The 18,200-nt window shown below is 55.5% G+C and overlaps 2 protein-coding genes across 3 annotated transcripts in view; one reads left to right on the top strand and one right to left on the bottom strand.

Moving 5' to 3' along the window:
• Nucleotides 1-1,193: 1,193 nt before the first annotated feature.
• Nucleotides 1,194-4,332, top strand: GPR3 (G protein-coupled receptor 3). Its single transcript, XM_012645938.1, has 2 exons — nucleotides 1,194-1,281; nucleotides 2,307-4,332. The coding sequence occupies exon 2, from the start codon at nucleotides 2,312-2,314 to the stop codon at nucleotides 3,302-3,304; it is 993 nt and encodes a 330-aa protein (XP_012501392.1). The 5' UTR covers nucleotides 1,194-1,281; nucleotides 2,307-2,311; the 3' UTR covers nucleotides 3,305-4,332.
• Nucleotides 4,333-13,258: 8,926 nt separating this feature from the next.
• WASF2 (WAS protein family, member 2) overlaps nucleotides 13,259-18,200 on the bottom strand; it is a 79,335-nt gene continuing 74,393 nt past the window's right edge. For both annotated transcript variants that reach the window (XM_012645977.1, XM_012645978.1), the window contains exons 8-9: nucleotides 16,932-17,443; nucleotides 13,259-15,964 (exon numbers count right to left, since the gene is read on the bottom strand). In XM_012645977.1, coding sequence (XP_012501431.1) covers nucleotides 15,807-15,964; nucleotides 16,932-17,443 — 670 coding nt within the window. In that variant the 3' untranslated portion in view covers nucleotides 13,259-15,806. The remainder of the gene's footprint in view (nucleotides 15,965-16,931; nucleotides 17,444-18,200) is intronic.

Here is an 18,200-nt window from a genome sequence, read left to right as displayed (position 1 = left end):
GGTGGTTCCCTGGGATTTAGGGTAGGCAGGGATGGGGAAGAAGGAGCTTTCTCCCTGCCACACCCCACCAGGATGCCTAAGATGAGAGGCTGAGAGGGGCCTGGCCTGAGGGCCGAGCTGCCAGGTTTTCTGCATCCAAGTTCTTCCTGGCTCCCCATCTCCTGCTGCTTCGGGGAAATGCCCCCCCTTGCTGGCTTTCCAGATCCTTGAATAAATAATTCAGGTTTTGAGATCTTGCCAGGCCCACCCCTCCTGAGCTGTGAGGGCGCTATTGGGCCGACGTGAGTGACGTCGCCCAGCTCATTATCCCAGCCCCAAAATCACGGGACCTGCCCCGGCAGCAACTTACCTGCCTGGTCACTGTCAGTCCAGACCCTCTACCCTGTCGCCCGCACCCTGGGGGCCACTCACCACTGTCGCCTGCGATCTTCATTCCACGACCCTACAACCCTCATCATTTAGCTTTCTCACCTCAGTACCTTGGCACTTCTGACAGGGTTATGGTGACCCGAAGTTCTATCACCTGGACACTCCATCTTCCCTGGCCACCCCTCTGCCACCCTGGGATCCCTGAACTCCATCATGCTGCAGAGTCACCCTGAAACTGCTATGACTGCCCTGGGGGCTTCCCCCTCTACCGTTTCAAGGCCATCACCGCCCAAGATCCTGTCACCATGCTCATACAGTCACTGCCACCCACCTCCCTGCTTCCTCCTGCTCCTGTCACTGTCACCTCTGAGCCCCATCATCTCGGCAACCTCGTCATGCTCACAGGGACGCCCATTCAGCCCCATCACAAGGTCTTCGTCACCTGAATTTCGTTAGCCTCTCTCTGCCACCCGAGGGTCCCATCACCCCACCGCCTACTCGGGTCCCCTTTCCGCTCCTCCCACCCCATCCCCTGCAGCCTCCCTGAGACTTCTCCAAGGCTCTCCCACCAGCGCCCCTGAAACCCCCGGCCCGCGGAGGGCGCCGCGTCAAGGACAGCGCGCCCGACTAGGGAGGGGGCGGGGCCGCGGCCACGGTCGCTTTTTATGAATGGGGGAGCGGGCGGTGCGAGGCCTTATTACTATGCCGCGCTGCGCGCGTTGCGCCCCAGCGTGCCGCGCCCATTGGCCGACCGGGCCGCTGACGTCACCGAACCGGCGGCCGGGGGCGGGGCGGGGTGACTCACGCCGCTTCTCCCGCGGCCGCGGGGGCTTCTAGGGGTCCGCGCACGCCCCGCGCCGCCAGGACCCGAGCAGAGCCTCCCCGCGGCCCGGCCGCGCCCAGTCCTGAGCGGTGAGTAGTGGCCCCGCCCGGGCACTAGGCGTCCGGGGGGGGCGAGCAGGATGCTGGGCACTGGGCCGGCAGAAGGCTCCTAGCGGCTGGCCGGGGTCTGAGGTCGAGGCCGAGATTCTGGGTTAGCAGGTGTGAGCCTCTAAGTGCTCGGGTGCTGGTCACTTGGATGACCCCGCGAAGGGTGAGCATTCCTGCAGGGAGCTGGAGGGATGGATGGTCATTTGAGGTTGAGCCAGCAGGAGGCGTCTGGGGCAGGGACCCAGGCGTCTGAGCAGCAGGAGGTGTCCAACTTAGGAATCCAGATATCCGGGCAGGAGGCGAAGTCAGGCCCAAGATCCAGGTGTTCGGACAGAAGGAGGGATCTGACTCAGGGACCCAGGCTTCCAGCAGGGGATGTCTGTTCCAGAGACTCAGGGGTTCAGGCAAAAAGAGGGGTCCAGCTGGGGGCAGAGTCTGGGAGAGTGTGTGTAGGGGGCGCTGAGATCCCAGGTGTTACCCCAGGAGTGTGGGGTGGTGGCTGGCGGGAGCCTCACGCGCATTCCCTGGGGGCGGAGCCTGGAGCTGGCAGTGCAGAGAATCGTGAGGGGTCTGGGAGCTTCAGAAAAGGAGCGTCATCCTCTCTGACGGGAGGGAGCAGAGCTGCTTTCAGTCTCCAGATGTTTGCCTCCCCCAATTTGAGCCTTTCGGGGCATACCCTGGATCCTCTGGGCCCACATCCACCTATGGTGCCCTTCATCTGGCTCTCCTCTGGTGTCACACGTGGGACAAAGAGGCCTGCAGGACCCAGGGGATTGGAAGGGAGAGGGAAGAGACCCAGAACAGGGGTCTCCAGGAAAAGAGACCCCTGTTTAGGGGCCTGGGGTCATTGCAGAGGACAAAAGTATCCCGGAAACAGCCCCAGGGCATGAATAGGGGGACAAGGCATTGGGACTCCACCAAGTATCCTGAGGGGCACCGCACCCCCTCCAGACCCCTCCTCCAAGCACTCAGCCCTGCCAGCTTCTCACAGGGCCTTTCTCCTGCAGGTACCATGATGTGGGGTACAGGAAGCCCCCTGGCCTGGCTCTCGGCTGGCCCGGGCAATGTGAACATGAGCAACGTGGACCCAGCTGAGGGGTCCACAGACCCAGCTCCACCGCTGAGCTCGCCTAAGGCCTGGGACGTGGTGCTGTGCATCTCAGGCACCCTGGTATCCTGTGAGAATGCTCTGGTGGTGGCCATCATCGCGGGCACTCCTGCCTTCCGTGCCCCGATGTTCCTGCTAGTGGGCAGCCTGGCTGTGGCAGACCTGCTGGCAGGCCTGGGCCTAGTACTGCACTTTGCTGCTGTGTTCTGCATCGGCTCGGTGGAGATGAGACTGGTGCTGGTTGGTGTGCTGGCAATGGCCTTTACCGCCAGCATTGGCAGTCTACTGGCCATCACTGTTGACCGCTACCTTTCTCTGTACAATGCCCTCACCTACTACTCAGAGACAACAGTGACACGGACCTACGTGATGCTGGCCCTAGTGTGGGGGGTTGCCCTGGGCCTGGGGCTGCTGCCTGTGCTGGCCTGGAACTGTCTGGATGGCCTGACCGCATGTGGCGTGGTGTATCCACTCTCCAAGAACCATCTGGTGGTCCTGGCCATTGCCTTCTTCATGGTGTTTGGCATCATGTTGCAGCTCTATGCCCAGATCTGTCGCATCGTCTGCCGCCATGCCCAGCAGATTGCCCTCCAGCGGCACCTGCTGCCTGCCTCCCACTATGTGGCAACCCGCAAGGGTATTGCCACACTGGCCGTGGTGCTTGGCGCCTTTGCCGCCTGCTGGTTGCCCTTCACTGTCTACTGCCTGCTGGGCGATGCCCACTCCCCGTCCCTCTACACCTATCTCACCCTGCTCCCTGCCACCTACAACTCCATGATCAACCCCATCATCTACGCCTTCCGCAACCAGGACGTGCAGAAGGTGCTGTGGGCCATCTGCTGCTGCTGTTCCTCTTCCAAGATCCCTTTCCGATCCCGCTCCCCCAGTGACGTCTAGTGACATCCTGGTGACCCTTCACCCCTGATCACTACAGAATTCCAGAATGTTAGGTTCTCCAGGGCTTTGTTCCAAACCCTCAGCTCCACACCCCCAAGACCCAGCTGGTTCTGGAGTTCTAGGACATTGGGTGTTTCAAGATTCTGTTCAGATCCCTGTGGGGAGCCAGGTGGCTCCAAGGTTCTAGAATGTTCAGGTGGTCAGGGTTCCACTCAGAAATGTCCCGTGGCCCAGCTGGCTTGCAGTTCCAGAATGCTGGGAGTTTTACAGTGCCATTCCAAGTCCCTGACCTTCCCCCTCCCCAAAACTTGACCTTGACCATTGTCACTTTACTTTTGAATTTCTGGGCTAAGGAGTCAGAAAGATTTAGTCACATAGTTGCCTAGATAAGATAAAGAAAGATTTATCTCTATATATGTGCACATACAAAGAGAGTATCTATTTATGATTTATTTATTTATTTGAATTTATTTATGGATGGTTAGGGGAAAAATGAGACCACACCTTGAAATTCAGGCCATACCAGGGTACCCCCAGTCCCCACACCCCCACTTCTGACCTCAGTTCCTGTAGGGGGTAAAGGGAGAAAGAGAAACCACGTATTTTGTTATTATTTTTGCTTATTTTTTATCGAAGAGATCATAGAAACCAGAGCCTTCTCCCCAGGCCCGCCCCCCTCGGGTTTGCAGGGGGAACACACCAGCCTCTGGTTTTTTATTTTTTTAAGAAGCCATCACCTGAGCAACCGAGAATTCCTCTGCGCTGGGGGCCGGCTGCCCTCTGGTGGCCATTTGGGGGAAACTGCAGCCCGGCCAGACAGCCGGGACCAGAACACGCAACCCCAACTCCGCTCCAGCCTGGCCTCCAGCGCCTCAGCCAAGGCCTGGGGGGCCAGGCCTCACCCTCCGGTGCCCTAGAGGAGGCGGGGCACGAGCCAACACCCCACCCCTCTGCCAACCGGGGTATGGCCCCAGTGCATTCCCCATTCCTGTCCCCAACCCAACTCAATAAAAGTGATTTTGTGATAAGTATGTTTCCATATGTGCGTGTGGAGGGGGGTCTGATGGGGGATAACCTGGAATGAGAGGGTCAGGCAAGACCTGGGGGGCCTGATGGTGGTTCTGGGGGGCTGGATACCCAGGGTGGAGTGTGGCAGGCAGGTAACCCCCCAGGATGTCAGTGCTCCTCTGCTCAGACTTGGGTGCTGCCTGGCAAGGACCTCACCTCCCCCTGGGGATAAAAACCAGGGGGCTGGGCCCATCCTGGGTTGAAGATGCCTACATCCCGCCCACATTAGCCAGTGTGGGGCTTTGGCATGGTGAATATGCTCCAAGTATGTTAGTTTCCTTAACAATAACAGCCCTTTCTAATAGCGGGTGCTTACTGGGTGCCAGGCGCACAGTAGGCTAGGCTAGTCTAAGTGTACTACGTGTGCTCCTTCGCTTATGCCTAACAAGCATCCCAGGGTGCTGGTAGTATGTTCTCCATTTTAGAGATAAGGAAACTGAGGCTGAGGGAGGTCATTGGCCCAACCAGGAACATCTGTTTCCAGAATCTGTGCTCTGTCTACTGGGCAATGGCCTCCCATTTTCTTCCTTCCCAAGCCTGGGGCTTAGGACATTCTGGGCCCTGATTTATGTTGGGGTTCATTGTTAGGGCCAGTGGGCCGCATTTGGGAGGTAGTGAGATAGGGTCTGGTTATTCTGGAGCTGGAAGAGTTTCTTTTCCATGCAAAGGTAAGTGACTGTAAGTGTGTGCAGGTGGGAACCTATGTGTGCAGGGCCCTGAGTCTGAGTGTTTCGGAAGAGGAGGCGGAACCCCGAAAGGGCAGGAGCAGGTCTGGGGTGTGGCTGAAGACGAAGTTCTGATTAGCCAAGCCTCCCAGCCTCCCAGGCCTTACAGATGGGCAAAGCCTGGAGGTGAGGCCCTCAGAGCATCTCTGGCCCATCTCTCCCTCATACAGATGGGGACACTGAGGCTTAAAGAGGAAGAGCCATTTGCTCACACAGCTGAGCCAGGGTAGCACACAGATCTTTCTCCATTTCCCTGGCCAGAGTCCTTTTGCCTGGTGTTCAAGGCCCTCCCGAAAAGTCCATCCAAAGGGGATGGACAAGCCAACAGGCCCAAGCACGAAGTGGGGAGGCCACACCAGCTCAGGCTGAGCCTTATGCTGTCCTCTCTCTCCACCATCCTGAAAGGTCCCTGGAAAAGACCCCCTACTCAGTAAGTACCAATCCTACAGCAAGCTTTGAGCCAAATGTTTCACGCCATCACCGTGGCTCCATCAGAAGGGTGATGCTGTCCCCATTTTACCAGAGAGGAAGTTGAGGGTTTGAGAGTAGTGGGCCTTCATTCACTGCTGTCCTTGTGGACAGCTTACATTCTAGCTGGGGGAATAGTAATGAACAGAAAAAATTTTGTGGCCGGGCGCGGTGGCTCACGCTTGTAATCCTAGCACTCTGGGAGGCCAAGGCGGGTGGATCGTTTGAGCTCAGGAGTTCGAGACCAGCCTGAGCAAGAGTGAGACCCCCTCTCTACTAAAAATAGAAAGAAATTAGCCGGACAACTAAAAATATATAGGAAAAATTAGCCGGGCCTGGGGGCGTGTGCCTATAGTCCCAGCTACTTGGGAGGCTGGGGCAGGAGGATTGCTTGAGTCCAGGAGTTTGAGGTTGCTGTGAGCTAGGATGACGCCACGGCACTCTAGCCCAGGCAAGAGAGTGAGACTCTGTCTCAAAAAAAAAAAAAAAAAAAGAATAGAAAAATTTTTGCAAAAATGTTAGATAATGATAGGTCCTCAGGGAAAAATAAAGTAGGGGAAGGACAGGGAGTATGTAATTTTTAAATGAGGGTGCCCAAGAAAGTTCTCCCTAAAGATGACATTGAATTTGACCAAAGTCATACAGTTAGTAAGGAGTTGAGCTGGGATTTGAACCCACGTCCATCTGACTCCAGGTTCTTTCCTGGTTGAGGGAGTGGTTTTCAGGAATAGCCCAGAAAAAGCGAGCAAGGAAACTGGGCAGGAGGGCCTGTCCCCAGGCTGGGGGAAGAGTGGGGGTCTCCAGGTATACCCAGACCTTTGGAGGCATGATGTAGGGAAGGTCCCCTTGCTGCCTCTCCCATGCTCCTGAGGAGCCGCCACCGAGGTCCAAGAGAGGGGCCAGGTGCCCAACCTACACCAGGTGGGGCTCAGTCCTGTGCTCTCCCAGCCCAGCTTCCCGCTCCAGGTCCCAAGCAGGAACCTACTGCTTGCCATCGCATGTCTGGGAGGGCCTGGGTTGGGCCCCCATACTGACGGCTTCCTGTCTGGGGGTGGTAGTGGGGTGGATCTGAGGCATTTCTGGGAGCCTGCATCTGGGGTCTCTGCCTTGGGTCCTGGGCCCCCCGTGAGGGGTATCTGAATCTGTCCCTTGGGTGCGAGCCTGTGTGTGTGGTGGGGCTGGTTGTGTTTTCCCTCCCCCTGAGTCTGCAGACACAGCTTAGCGCCTCCCTGTACCTCCTCCCCACGCATGCTCCGGGAAGCCTCCCTGGCCGAGCCCTCCTGTGGCTGTGAAGAGGGGACTGGTGTGTGCGCGCGCAGTACACCTCACCACACCTCCCCCAGTGCACACTTGCAGAGAAGTCCTGCCTTCCTCCACAGTGGGGGGTCATGCAGACAGGGCCGCGTCCCAGCTGCAGGCTCCTGAAAGCAGGTTTCTCTCTTTCTCCTCAGAACTGGGGGCTCCTGAGTACAAGGTCATGTCTCCCCACTGGGACTGGGAACTCCCGAGAGAGGGCCTCTGTCTCCTCCCTTAGGCCGAGGCTCTGAGAGCAGGGTCACGTCTTTTGCCTCAGACTGAGGGCGCATGAGGGCAGGACTGTCCTCCCCCCTCAGACCGAAGCCTCCTATGTCTCTTCCAGCCTCAGACTCAGACCCCTCTGGTGCTCAGCCCGGGGCTGCTCAGCACACGCGTGAGTCCGTGCGTGTGTGCGCGCATGTGCACGTGCGTGTGGGGACGGGTAGCTGAGCCTCCCAGGCTCCCTGCCTCTGCTTTCCAACCCCGGTACCCGGCTGCAGCTACAGGGTCACGGGAGGGCGGGCTGGGCAGGCAGAGCTGGGGCCCAGAGCCCCACCTTCCTGCGAGGGGAGGGCCTGGAATGGGGATGGGGCCCTCTATCTTCCCCTCTCCCTTGGCCCTGTGTGGTGAGGGGGGCAGCCCTGAGTGCTAAGCCCCCGCCGGGGCCATGTTGGCCTCTCCTTGCAGTAAGTGAGGAGACAGCAGCTATTAATATAAGATGAGTTCACGGGCTCACGGCTTCCGCAGGCTGGAAAACAGGCTCCCGGGGCCGGGGGCTGTGGCAAGACTCGGCTGTCAGATTCCCTCCTGGAGTCTGGAAACTGCCAGCCCCGCATCCCCCAGCTCCTCTGTGCAGAGACTTGCATGCAGGCACACGCAGGCACACATGTCCAGGCCTCTGGCTGTTCAGAGAACACACGCACACATGCAGACATGCATATATGCCCAGACACATCTGCACACTAATGTACACACACTCGTGCACACAAATACACAATTACACATGTGTACACAGACTATGTCAACTTTATGTGCACGTTTGCATGTTGGAGCACACACTTGAATGTATGTACATGCCCTTGCACACATGTATGTATACACAGACACAGACCTATCCTGTATACACACACAGGTGCACACAGGTCTAGGCATGCTTGCATACCCCAAACCATTTGCACACCATTGCACACCCACATATATACAGACACAACTACATGTGTGCATACAGATGGTATCCATAGTCACGTATACACATTGCATGCAGAACCACATTCAAGGACTTGAATGCATGTGCACACCCTTTCACACACAGCGTACACGCCTGCACATGCTCCCAGCTGCTGTCAGTGAGCAGCAATCATGAATTCATGGGCTGACCCTCGGTTCCAGCACCAAAGGGCTGGCTCAGCCCTCCCTCCCCCCGCTTCACGACAGGTAGCTCATGCTCCTGCCAACCCCAATGCCTGCCTTCGGCTTCCTGCCCCCCAGGGGTCCCCAGATCCCTGATTAACCCCCTCGCTAATTGGCCACCAGCCCCTTGACTTTGCTGCAGGCCTTCTCAGGAGCTGGGAGCAAATGGCTGCAAATTGGCCAAGCAGGATGGGTCTGGGGAATAGTGTGCGCGTGGGGGTGAGGGTGGGAGTGCTGCAAGCCCAGTTGGTGCCTGGCTGGAGCCAGGCAGGGCACCCCTTATGCCAGGGCTGGGTGCAACACTGGCATCCAACTCTTTTGGGAGGGCACTCCCATGATTCATGTGTACACAGTCACGTGAAGCCATCCCTGCGTGCACATTTACACACACTCACCAGTGGTGTGTGTAGACATGTTCTGCCCCACTCTGTACACCAATGCATGTCAACATTTGCACATATACTCATGAACATACCAAGGATGCATGCAAGCAAAATTTTACATGTACATAAAGTCACCTGCCATGCATGCAGACACCATTTATATACACACATCCAAACATATACAAATATGCCTCAACTAAACACAAAAATGCAGTTATGTGTATATGAGCTTGCAAACACAGAAACTTACATGCTATACATGCCTATGAATATCCTAAGTGCACATGTAGGCATGCACCAACATGCATCCACATGTGAGTGTACACACATGGAGTCCCGACATACATGCGTGTGCGTATAATCCTTGATGAACAAGCAACCAAGTGGCCACAGGCTGGGAAGAACCCTCTTTCCTTAGTCTGCCTCTGGCTTTACATAAAAGGAAGCTCGAGGTTTGTTCAGTCTACTGGTGGGGGTAGGAAGCAGTGCAACCCACCCAACTTCCAAGTTGCCTTTTCCCAGCCTCCATGCTAAACGCCTAAGCCTGGGATCTCCTCTGGTTTCCACTCTTCAAGCCTTCAGGCATCCACAGGGACCCTGTCAGGGCTCCCAGACAAAAGGGCAGAGCCTCTGGCTTTTAGCCTTTGCAGTTCCAGTCCTCTTGGCTAGGGCCCAAGCCCACAGGTGCTCCGCTCTCTTGTAGGCACACTGAGGCATTGGAAGCTAGAGGGTTTCTATTTCTATGTCTGCTGCCAGCCCGCTGTGTGACTTTGGGCAAGTTGCCGTGCCTCTCTGTGCCTTGTTTCCTCATCTGTAAAATAGGAATAAAAGGTTTTGTGCTGATAATCCTTCCAAGACTGTCCTGAGGAGTACATGGGTTCATGATTACGGTTCATGCTTTACTCAGGCACACACGTCTGGGAGCAGTGTCAGTGCCCAAATGGTTGGACGCCAGAGTGGAGGGGCCGGATACAGCATCACGGGCAACTCTTTATTGAATGGGCAAGGAGGCTGAGGCCCAGAGAGGCGGCACCAAGGTAGGAGCTAGAAGACCCAATCTCTGACTTCTCAGCCGGGAGCCTGCTCCTCTTTCATGGTGTGTGCAGAGTGTGCGCTCACGTGGACACTGTGGACACGCACACACACACGGTTCCTTGGGCAAGGGCAGGGAGGGCATCTACACAGGACCCTTTGCCCCAAATATTACCTGCCCTCCTGCCACCAAGTGACGATTCTACCATGAAAGATTCCTTTGGATGTTAAAGGCTTTTTTTATGTCCTCAATCATCAAGAGTGCCCCCTAGGCGCTCACACCTCCTGAGGCTGAGGGGCAGTCCAGGGGGGTCACCTGAAACTGCTCCCAGCTTTGTGATCTAGGAGGGAACTAGCTGACAACCATCCCAGAGAACTTCCAGGAAATGGTGCCAGGTTGCCCTGGCCACTAGGCAGCCAGGAGGGGGCAGTGAGGAACTGGCAGAGGCAGTGAGTAGGGAGGGTGGCTCCTGAGGACTTCGTGTGAGGTTTGCTGGGATTGTGTGGGTTCCTGCAATGGTATGTGCTGATGTGCGTCCTTGTGCAAACAAGGCCACTGGTCTGTGCACAATGTGCGCATGCCTCCCTGGGCCCGGGTTCTCATGTGTGCCCACTTACACATGTCTCCTTGCATGTATACACATCTGAGTACACATACGTGTGTGTAAGTGTGTGTCTGTGTGAAGCTTCCGCCCATACCTAGGGAACTCATTTTGTTCCCGGGCAGCTGTGCAGGGTACTTCCTGCTTTAAGGGTCTAGGGTAGCTGGGCCCTCAGTTGTGCTCGCTTGATTTCAAAGCAAAGCAAAAATAACCATAACCTGTTACTGCACCTGTAAAACTGGACACCAGGGGGAGGGGGAGATAAGAATCGAAACCTTTAACATGCTCCCTACAACACTAAAGACTGATTCTAGATGGAGAGATTCTTAAGCCGTGTAAATTGTGCGGTGGACAGAGCATGGGCTCTGGCTTGAGCCCTGTGTTTGAGCCACGGCTGTTTCTGGCCAGCTATGTGATCTTAGGCAACTCCCTTCACCGCTGTGAACCTGTTTTTCTCATATGTAAAATAGGGGACCCCTGCTTCTCAAGATTGGAATAAAACATATGCAGTCGTTGGCAGGTAGTGGGCGCTCGATAAATGCTCATTCCTCTCAGATCAGCCCAAAGAGGTGAAGCGACTCGCGCAGGGTCACAGCTCCCGAGTGGCGAGCCAGTATTCAAGCTCAGGCCTCTTGCTTCCCAGAACCACATTCCTTCCCTCCAATTCCCTAGCAAGGGCGGCTCCCGACACCACCATTTTGTCTTCTGCCAGGGCGGGTGTCTGGCTGCCTGTCAGTCAGGCCTCGGGAAGCCAAGTGCTGACTAAACACAGGCCCGAGCAGGCGGGTGGAGTGGAGGGCTCCGCAGGGGCGAGCCGGCTCCGCAGCCCCCTCCCCTGCACCCCCACCTCCAGTGATGAGCTCAGAGCGGCTGGCGCAGCAGTTGCTGACAATTCAAAACTTCTGCCCCCTCTCCTGGGACGCCAGTGGGTGACTCTCTTTCTGAACAGCAGGCGTGACCCGCAGAGTCACCAACCCTGCTCCTGCCCCTCTCCCCGGGGCCACCCCACTGCGTCTGCTGGGCCCGGAACCGAGTGTCTGCTCATAAATTACCCCCAGGGACAGTTACCCGCAGCAGCTGTGCTCGGAACAACCGTTGCTTCCTGGGTAGGTCATTTTTTTGGGTCAAAATATAAACCCAGCCCCCTTTCCTTCCCCAGGCAGGAGAGGGGGCGTGCAGCAGCCTAAACCTTTTATCGGATTCCATTGTAAATCGTTCTATTTAAGGTAAGTTGCTTGGGTCTGACAGGCAGACAAGATGCCGGCCAGATGTTGGGCGGCAGCATCAGCATTCAGCCCGTGCTCCTCTCCTGCCTGACACGGAGTTGCCAGCAGCTGGTCTCTGCAGCACCAGCACAGCCCCTTCCTCACAGTGACGGGGGCTGGGTCTGTAGGTCTCCCAGCGCGGGTCTCCTCCTGAGCCAAAATGGTGTGCAGCCTTCTCCACCTCCCGCACTCGGGGCACCAACCACCCCCGAAAGCCTTCTGCCCTCGGGCCCACCCACCCTGGAGCCCCCTCCCGAGCTCCGGTCACCACCTGTGGCTATCAGTGTTGCCCCTTCTAATCTCTTCTCCCATTACAGAAACAACACACACACCTGAGGTGACTGAGTGGCTACAGAGACTTTATCAAATTATTGAGAATGTTGGCATTTAAGTATTCATGTGTATACATAAAACAGTTACATGGAAACATCACGTCACTGGGGTACAAATGTTACACGCAAGAGCCTGGCAGGTGAGCAAATGAGGCCAGGCTTGGAGCCACAGGGCTTTAAAAAACTGGATGTCCTCTAAGGGTCTGAGAAAAGGGCAGAAGAGGAAAGGGTCAGTTTAGGGGTTTGGCTTAACCCCACCACTCAGATCTCCTCAGCTCCAACAGAAGAGCCCGTTCCCACCCTCAGGGGTAAGGGGCTTGTTCTCAGACTGTATCGCCACTACATACACACCCACTCCCTAAAATCTTGATGTGGCAAACACACCCAAGAACCCACTGGAAAATGTCGTTATAAATATATTTATATTAGAGAAGACAAGGCACTTTGGGAACACTACGGCTTACTCTCCTACATGCACATCATTCTAGACAGAATGTAAAAACTGGTTAGTTTCTCAAGTGAATTAACAGATTAAAGTTAATACAATAACAAAAATTGTTCCCTAGCCCTCACTGAGGCACTATTAAAGTGAACGTGGCAGGAGGCACAGAACGAGGCACATCTCTGTGCAACACCTGGTCCCAGGTTGGCTGGACCCCGGCAGAGCTCAAAGCCTGACGTCCCCAGGAAGCCTGACATCTCGTGAGCAAAGCCCCTGGTGTTGCAGCACTGCCTTCCCCCCCAGGCCCTGAGGTCAGGTGAGGGCTGCAGCGGGAGGCAGTCCTAGAGCAGAGCTAGGACACGGTGGGAATGCTTAAGCAGGGTCACCAAAGCCACAGAGACCTCAATCTGTCCAAGCTGGCGCTGCAGAGTCGGAGGATCGGCGCCACGGGAAGAGATTTCACATTAACCCTGACAATACCGCCTTGGCTCTGCGGTGACATTGGCCAGGGTCATTTCTGAGGGCGCTCCAGCTTCCACTGGTGGAGCTAGAGCTTGGGCGGCTGCTCTGAGCCTCCGAGGGCTCGCTGATCCTCCCCCCACCCCCACCCCCCCACTTTCGGAATGTACCCATCTCAGGACCAAGGCAAAGCCACAAGTCACTTCTGACACTGCCGACTGGAAGCTGGGCCCCTGGGCCACAGGAATGGGGGCAGGTCCCCTGGGCTGGACAAACCAGGAAGGGAGGAAGCTTCTTGGTTTCAGCGCTTCTTAAGAGTTCTTATGGGCCATTGTTCCAATACTCTTACCAGCCTCAGCCCAGTTTAAATAATCACTAAACTTTGCATTCTACAATTACAGGATTTCAGAACACATGATTACCTGCATTGGGTCCTTTATCATCTTAAAGGGCTCTAGGTTTAAGGAAGCAATTTTTTTTTTGGTGCACATATGCATAAGTAGAGCCCAGAGGGCCTCTCGGCTGACTGGGTCCCCAGCCCCCAGAGCTGAGGAGGCTTCGCAAGGCCGGCTGCTACAAAGCGCCGAGCTTGGCTGCATAGATTTTAATGAGAGCGTCAGGCAGAGCTGTGCTGTTGCTCTCCGGGACTTGCAGATCATTACCAAACCAGCTGTAGGATGAGAACACAGCACATCGAAACCCTAGGAGGTCACTGAGCTAATGATCTAATCCTACCTTCCGCAGGCAGTGCTCCTCCCCACCTCCTCCTGCCCCCAGCCCTTTCCACGGTGGACTCTGTCCATTCCAGAAGCCAGGCCAATACCACCCCCTTCAAGGTCAGAGCAGAATGATAGTGAGTGGCTCTGGCTCCCCCTTTTCCGGAAAGGAGGAGGACAGGGGTAATTTAGTCAAAGCCATTAGGCCCAAACCCTGGCCTGGCCAGGCCCCAGGACTCCTATTTGGGAGAACCACTACCCTCTGCCTGCCTCTCCAGCCACTGCTGGGCTGCAGCCCAGGCACCTTCAACGGCCATTTTAGGGTTCTGATGAAAGCACCTACAGTCCTACAGCTTCCAAAGTGTGGGGTGGGAGACAAGGTGGGGGGCCCACACAGCTTGGCGTCTCAGTATGGAGCTAGGTGCCAAGTCCTGTGCCAAAGACACCTGATCTTTGGAGAGAGGGGAGAGGCCACGCTTGGGAGCAGCCGCAGCAGGAAGGCATGCTAGAACCTACAGGCTCAGTCCCCGTGTCCTGAGATCCAGGGAAGAAGGCAGACGGGAAGCATTCAGCAAGGGCACAGAGCAGTACCCATGATTATACACATTCTCCTCAAGCCGGAGGGGTTTACGAGGGCTTTGGCAATTACTACAACCATTTGCTGTGCTGGGTAGAGACAGATCCTGTTTCTCTTTGTTTCAGGGCTCTGAAAGCCGGAGAAGCCAGGAGAAGCCGATTTCAGCATAAGAGGCTACACAATAGTTAGGGCAGAAGAGAAGAAACCTCACTGTTGGCCAGAGCTGACCAGTTTTTTTCTGAATAATAGCACCTGTGTATTAGCTCTGGGAAAAAGGGGGGAGGGACAGAAGGAACATCACCATGTGCAGTGCAGCGTGTGGGGGAAGCTGGAAACAGGACCCGGAGTCCCTCTGCCTTTCAGCCTGCTTCACGGCTGCCAGGCCCCCCCAGGCAGGTACCCACATGGCTGCCAGCCTGAGGGACTAAAGTTTCCACAGTTGGCAGAACCTATGCTTAAATTGGGGAAACAAAAGGGGGAGGAGTTGCAGAGGAATTGAAAACAGCACCTGTCAAAGCTGCTTACCCCCTCCTTCTCTCACTACTTATGGTCTCCCAGAAGGGCAGCTCCCAAGGCCATGTGGTTGGCTGGTGATAGGGAAGGGGCAACAAAGCATTCTGAGAGAGGGGAGGAGGGTCTGAGCAGCACGGACAGGGCTGGCATAGGCCCGAGCCCTCCTACTGGGGCCCCCGCCTATGAAGTCTGGAGTAGCACAGAGCCAAAAAAGCTCTGCCCAGACCCCAGCAGGTGCCCATTATTTGGTCCCAGAAAGCACAGGTGACTTGGAATCAGGAACTCTGGGCTCTAGCTCTGTCACTGTCCAACTGTGTAACCTCGTGCAAGTCACTTCCCATCTCTAGGTCTCGGCATCCTTAAGAGGGCAGGACCCAAGGAATTCCACCATCCTTCCAGGCCTGCATTCCAAGTCTCTAAGCTTTGTTCCTGACAGCCAGCAGAGGCCCCGGGCCCTGTGTGTCAGGGGTAGTTTGGTCGTGGATATTGGAGGTTAAAACGGCTGTGCTGCCTAAAGGCACCTAGAGGTGAGGGAGGGGCATTTCAGGGAGCCATACTCACCATGAGGGAGCCTGAAAGGCAGGCAATTAGCTCAGCCTTCAGAAAGGCAGCATTTCTGGGCAGAGGGGGCGAGACATTCTTTAGAGGCTTTTTGCCTCCTGGAATACAGGGCATCCCAGGCACAGAGATCACTTAGCACAAGGCAGCCCCACCTTGCTGATTAGGGCCTCCGGCCTGCTCTGCCTTTTCAATGCATGGGAAAGGGGCCAGCTGTGTCCATGCAGGCCACTGTTGCTGCTTTAGGACCAGGAGGTGGCTGGCATTATTTGAAGTGGCTGAGGGCAGGGATTTTGGAAGGAGACCACAGCTGAATATGCCTCCTAGCAGAAGGCACCATCTCCAATTGAATCTCAGTCAAAGGGATCTGCTTTGGGGTTTTCCCTTCCTTTCAATACACAACAGTCACTTGAAGGGAAGAGGGAACACCCCGGCTACTGAACCTCTGGAGCCCCACAGGGCCTGACAATGGGAAGAGGAAATACATGTTGATTTGGAGGAAGCACTTGGATATATCTTTGGTTGCTTCAGGGAAGGCTTTGGCCCCTTGAAATTCTTTTTTTCCTCCCTTTTCTCCCCCATGGGACTGTTGGGGTAGGCATCAAAGAAGGCAGGTAGAAAGGAAAGAAAAAGAAGGTGGGCAGCGGCAGAAAGAGTTAATCCGACCAGTCGTCCTCATCAAACTCAGAGGAGTCATCTTCTGAGTCGCTGTACTCAACAGCAATGCGACGTGACAAGATGGTGGCCACATCATTGCCCACGACATCCCGCTTCTCTTGCTCCTGCTGTTCCTCAACCCTGCGCAGCTGAAAGCCTGGTGGCAGAGGGAGAGAAGGGTGAGGAAGGTGTATCCTTAGCCTCAGAATCCATCCAGGCCCGGGTAAGGGGAAGCGGCCCCTGGTGGGGGGTATACTGGAAAGGACAGAGAAAAAGAAGAATCCTCTGAAAGCAACGAGGGAAAAGGGTTGGCAGGAGAAGCAGTAAAGAGGGAGTTTTATGAAACTGGTGGCCCTGGTGCTACAGGTGTGCTTGAAAGGAAGCCTGCTGTCCTCCCTGGCTTACGTGCTCTCAGGCTGGTGAGGACGGTACTTTAGTGGGGAGCGGCCACCACACCCCATCTAGCAGGTCCTCAATCTGTTCAATTCCGTCGATTCTAACGGGGCTCAGCTGCCCTAGATTTTCTCCTCTAGACTAGAAGTTCCTTGAGGATTACAACAAACCACTATAACCCTTTGGGCCCAGACCTGGCCTGAAAGAAAGAGAATAAATGTTCCAGGAGGATGAGATGATGGTGGGGAGGGGGGAGGGGAGAGAAAGGAAAGGAAGGGGAGAAAGAAGGCAGAGGGAGGGAGGATGTGAATGGCAGAGCACTGGAGGAGGCTGGGGATGGCTGAGTCCAGGTGAACAAGGACCTGCTGGGACAGAGATTCTTGTTTTTTTGAGGCACAAGCCCCTTTGAGAACCTGATTAAAAAAATAGGAGTCCTTCCCCAAGAAAAAAATGCATGCAAACACATCTAAAGCATATATTTCCAAGGAGTTCAAGGTTCAGGTTAAGAATCCTTTACTTTAAACCAAGGTGGACAGAAGTCTAAATCTCCATATCTTTAGGGTGAAGGCTTTTTTCAGGCTGCTCTGAGGCCTGAGGTCCCACTCTCTCCCCACCCAATGAAAGCCGTTCCCTGGGAAGGGCACAGAGTTCCTCTCAACCACCCCCTAATCAGTTAGAGCAACTTCAGAAAGACAAGGCTCCATGGTCCCAGACCCACCACCGGGACTTACCTTGACGGATGGCTGAAAGCAGGTCACTACGGGCATCGCTCACAGCAGGCAAGGAGGACTTCGGCTTGGTGGCATCAGAAAGTGGTGGTGGTATGGCAGGCTGGCCATCCACACCACTGAAAGGGAGAGGAGGGGGCCCTGGGGGAGGGGGAGGAGGTGGAGGTGGAGGGGCTCCTCCTGTTGGTTGGGACAAGGGAGGTGGTGGCAGAGTTGGGTAGTCAGCTGCTGGAGGGGGGGGAGGTGGGGGAGGGGCAGCAAAATCAGGGTGAGGTGGAAAAGATGGGGGTGAAGGTGGTGGAGGGGTCCCTGGAGACCCAAATCCTACAGGCGGTGGTGGAGGTGGAACACCCATCATTGGAGGCGGAGGTGGTGGGGCAGGTGGTGGAGCGAACCCAGGTTTGGGGCCTGGCGGAGAGCCCAGAGGAGGCGCTGGTGGGGGGTGGCTTGGGCTGACCACACTGGATCTCTTGGGTCCAGCCAAGCCAGATCCTCTTTGGTTGTCTGCCGGGTAGCTAAAAGGCCAAAGACAGAAGACCCACCGTCACTCTCAGGATGCAAACACTCACCTACAATTAGGCTTATCTATAAGCCTAGGTTCATCTTGGTTGACTACACCACTTTACTTTGGTTCAAACACAAAGGAAGACCTGGGTATAATCAGAACGGACCAAAAATGAAACAGGCAGCCCTTTAAGGTAATTAGCTTCCCACCAGCAGGGAGTATAATCAGAAATTGAGGAAAACTACCTGGAAAGAAGATTCCTTGGGATTCCTCTATCATGTAAGAGCTGACTGAGACATCCCTTAGGTCCCCCTCCAAACTTTCAGCTATCCAGGGGAAGGCACCCTCCTGAACCCTCCTCTAAGAGGAATGGGCCATGGATGGTTCTCAGTTTAATCCTGGAGCCTGGGCTAAGAATGCAGGCAAGAAAGAATTAGAATAAAAATTCAAACTCCATCCACCCACGGTGCTCCGTTTCTCAGGCTATTAACATTCACCAGGTCTGGTGAGGGCAGGAAACCCAAACCAACCTGACCAGACCTGAGTACGATACAGATTTAGGTGAATGCATCTTCAGTGCTCATGTGGGGAAAATGAGAGAGAGAACGGATGTCAGTCTGAGGGTCTGCAGGGATGGGAAGTGAATGTGCCACCAGACTCCTGCCCCAGGTTTGAAAGAGGATTAAGGCTACACCTCTCCTGGGAGCGGATTTGCTTGGCTGCAGCTGCAGGGTCTCAGGCCATGTGTGAGGCTGAAGGTTTTCTTT

This window comes from Propithecus coquereli, unplaced genomic scaffold (assembly GCF_000956105.1).
Source record: "Propithecus coquereli isolate 6110/MARCELLA unplaced genomic scaffold, Pcoq_1.0 Scaffold239, whole genome shotgun sequence".
In the NCBI taxonomy this organism is placed as follows: domain Eukaryota; kingdom Metazoa; phylum Chordata; class Mammalia; order Primates; family Indriidae; genus Propithecus; species Propithecus coquereli.
The sequence above is the reverse complement of the archived record's forward strand: the minus strand, read 5'-3'. Positions and strand labels throughout refer to the sequence as shown.

Excerpts from the sequence above, each read along its gene's own strand:
- GPR3 (XM_012645938.1), top strand. The coding sequence starts at position 2,312 with ATGATGTGGGGTACAGGAAGCCCCCTGGCCTGGCTCTCGGCTGGCCCG.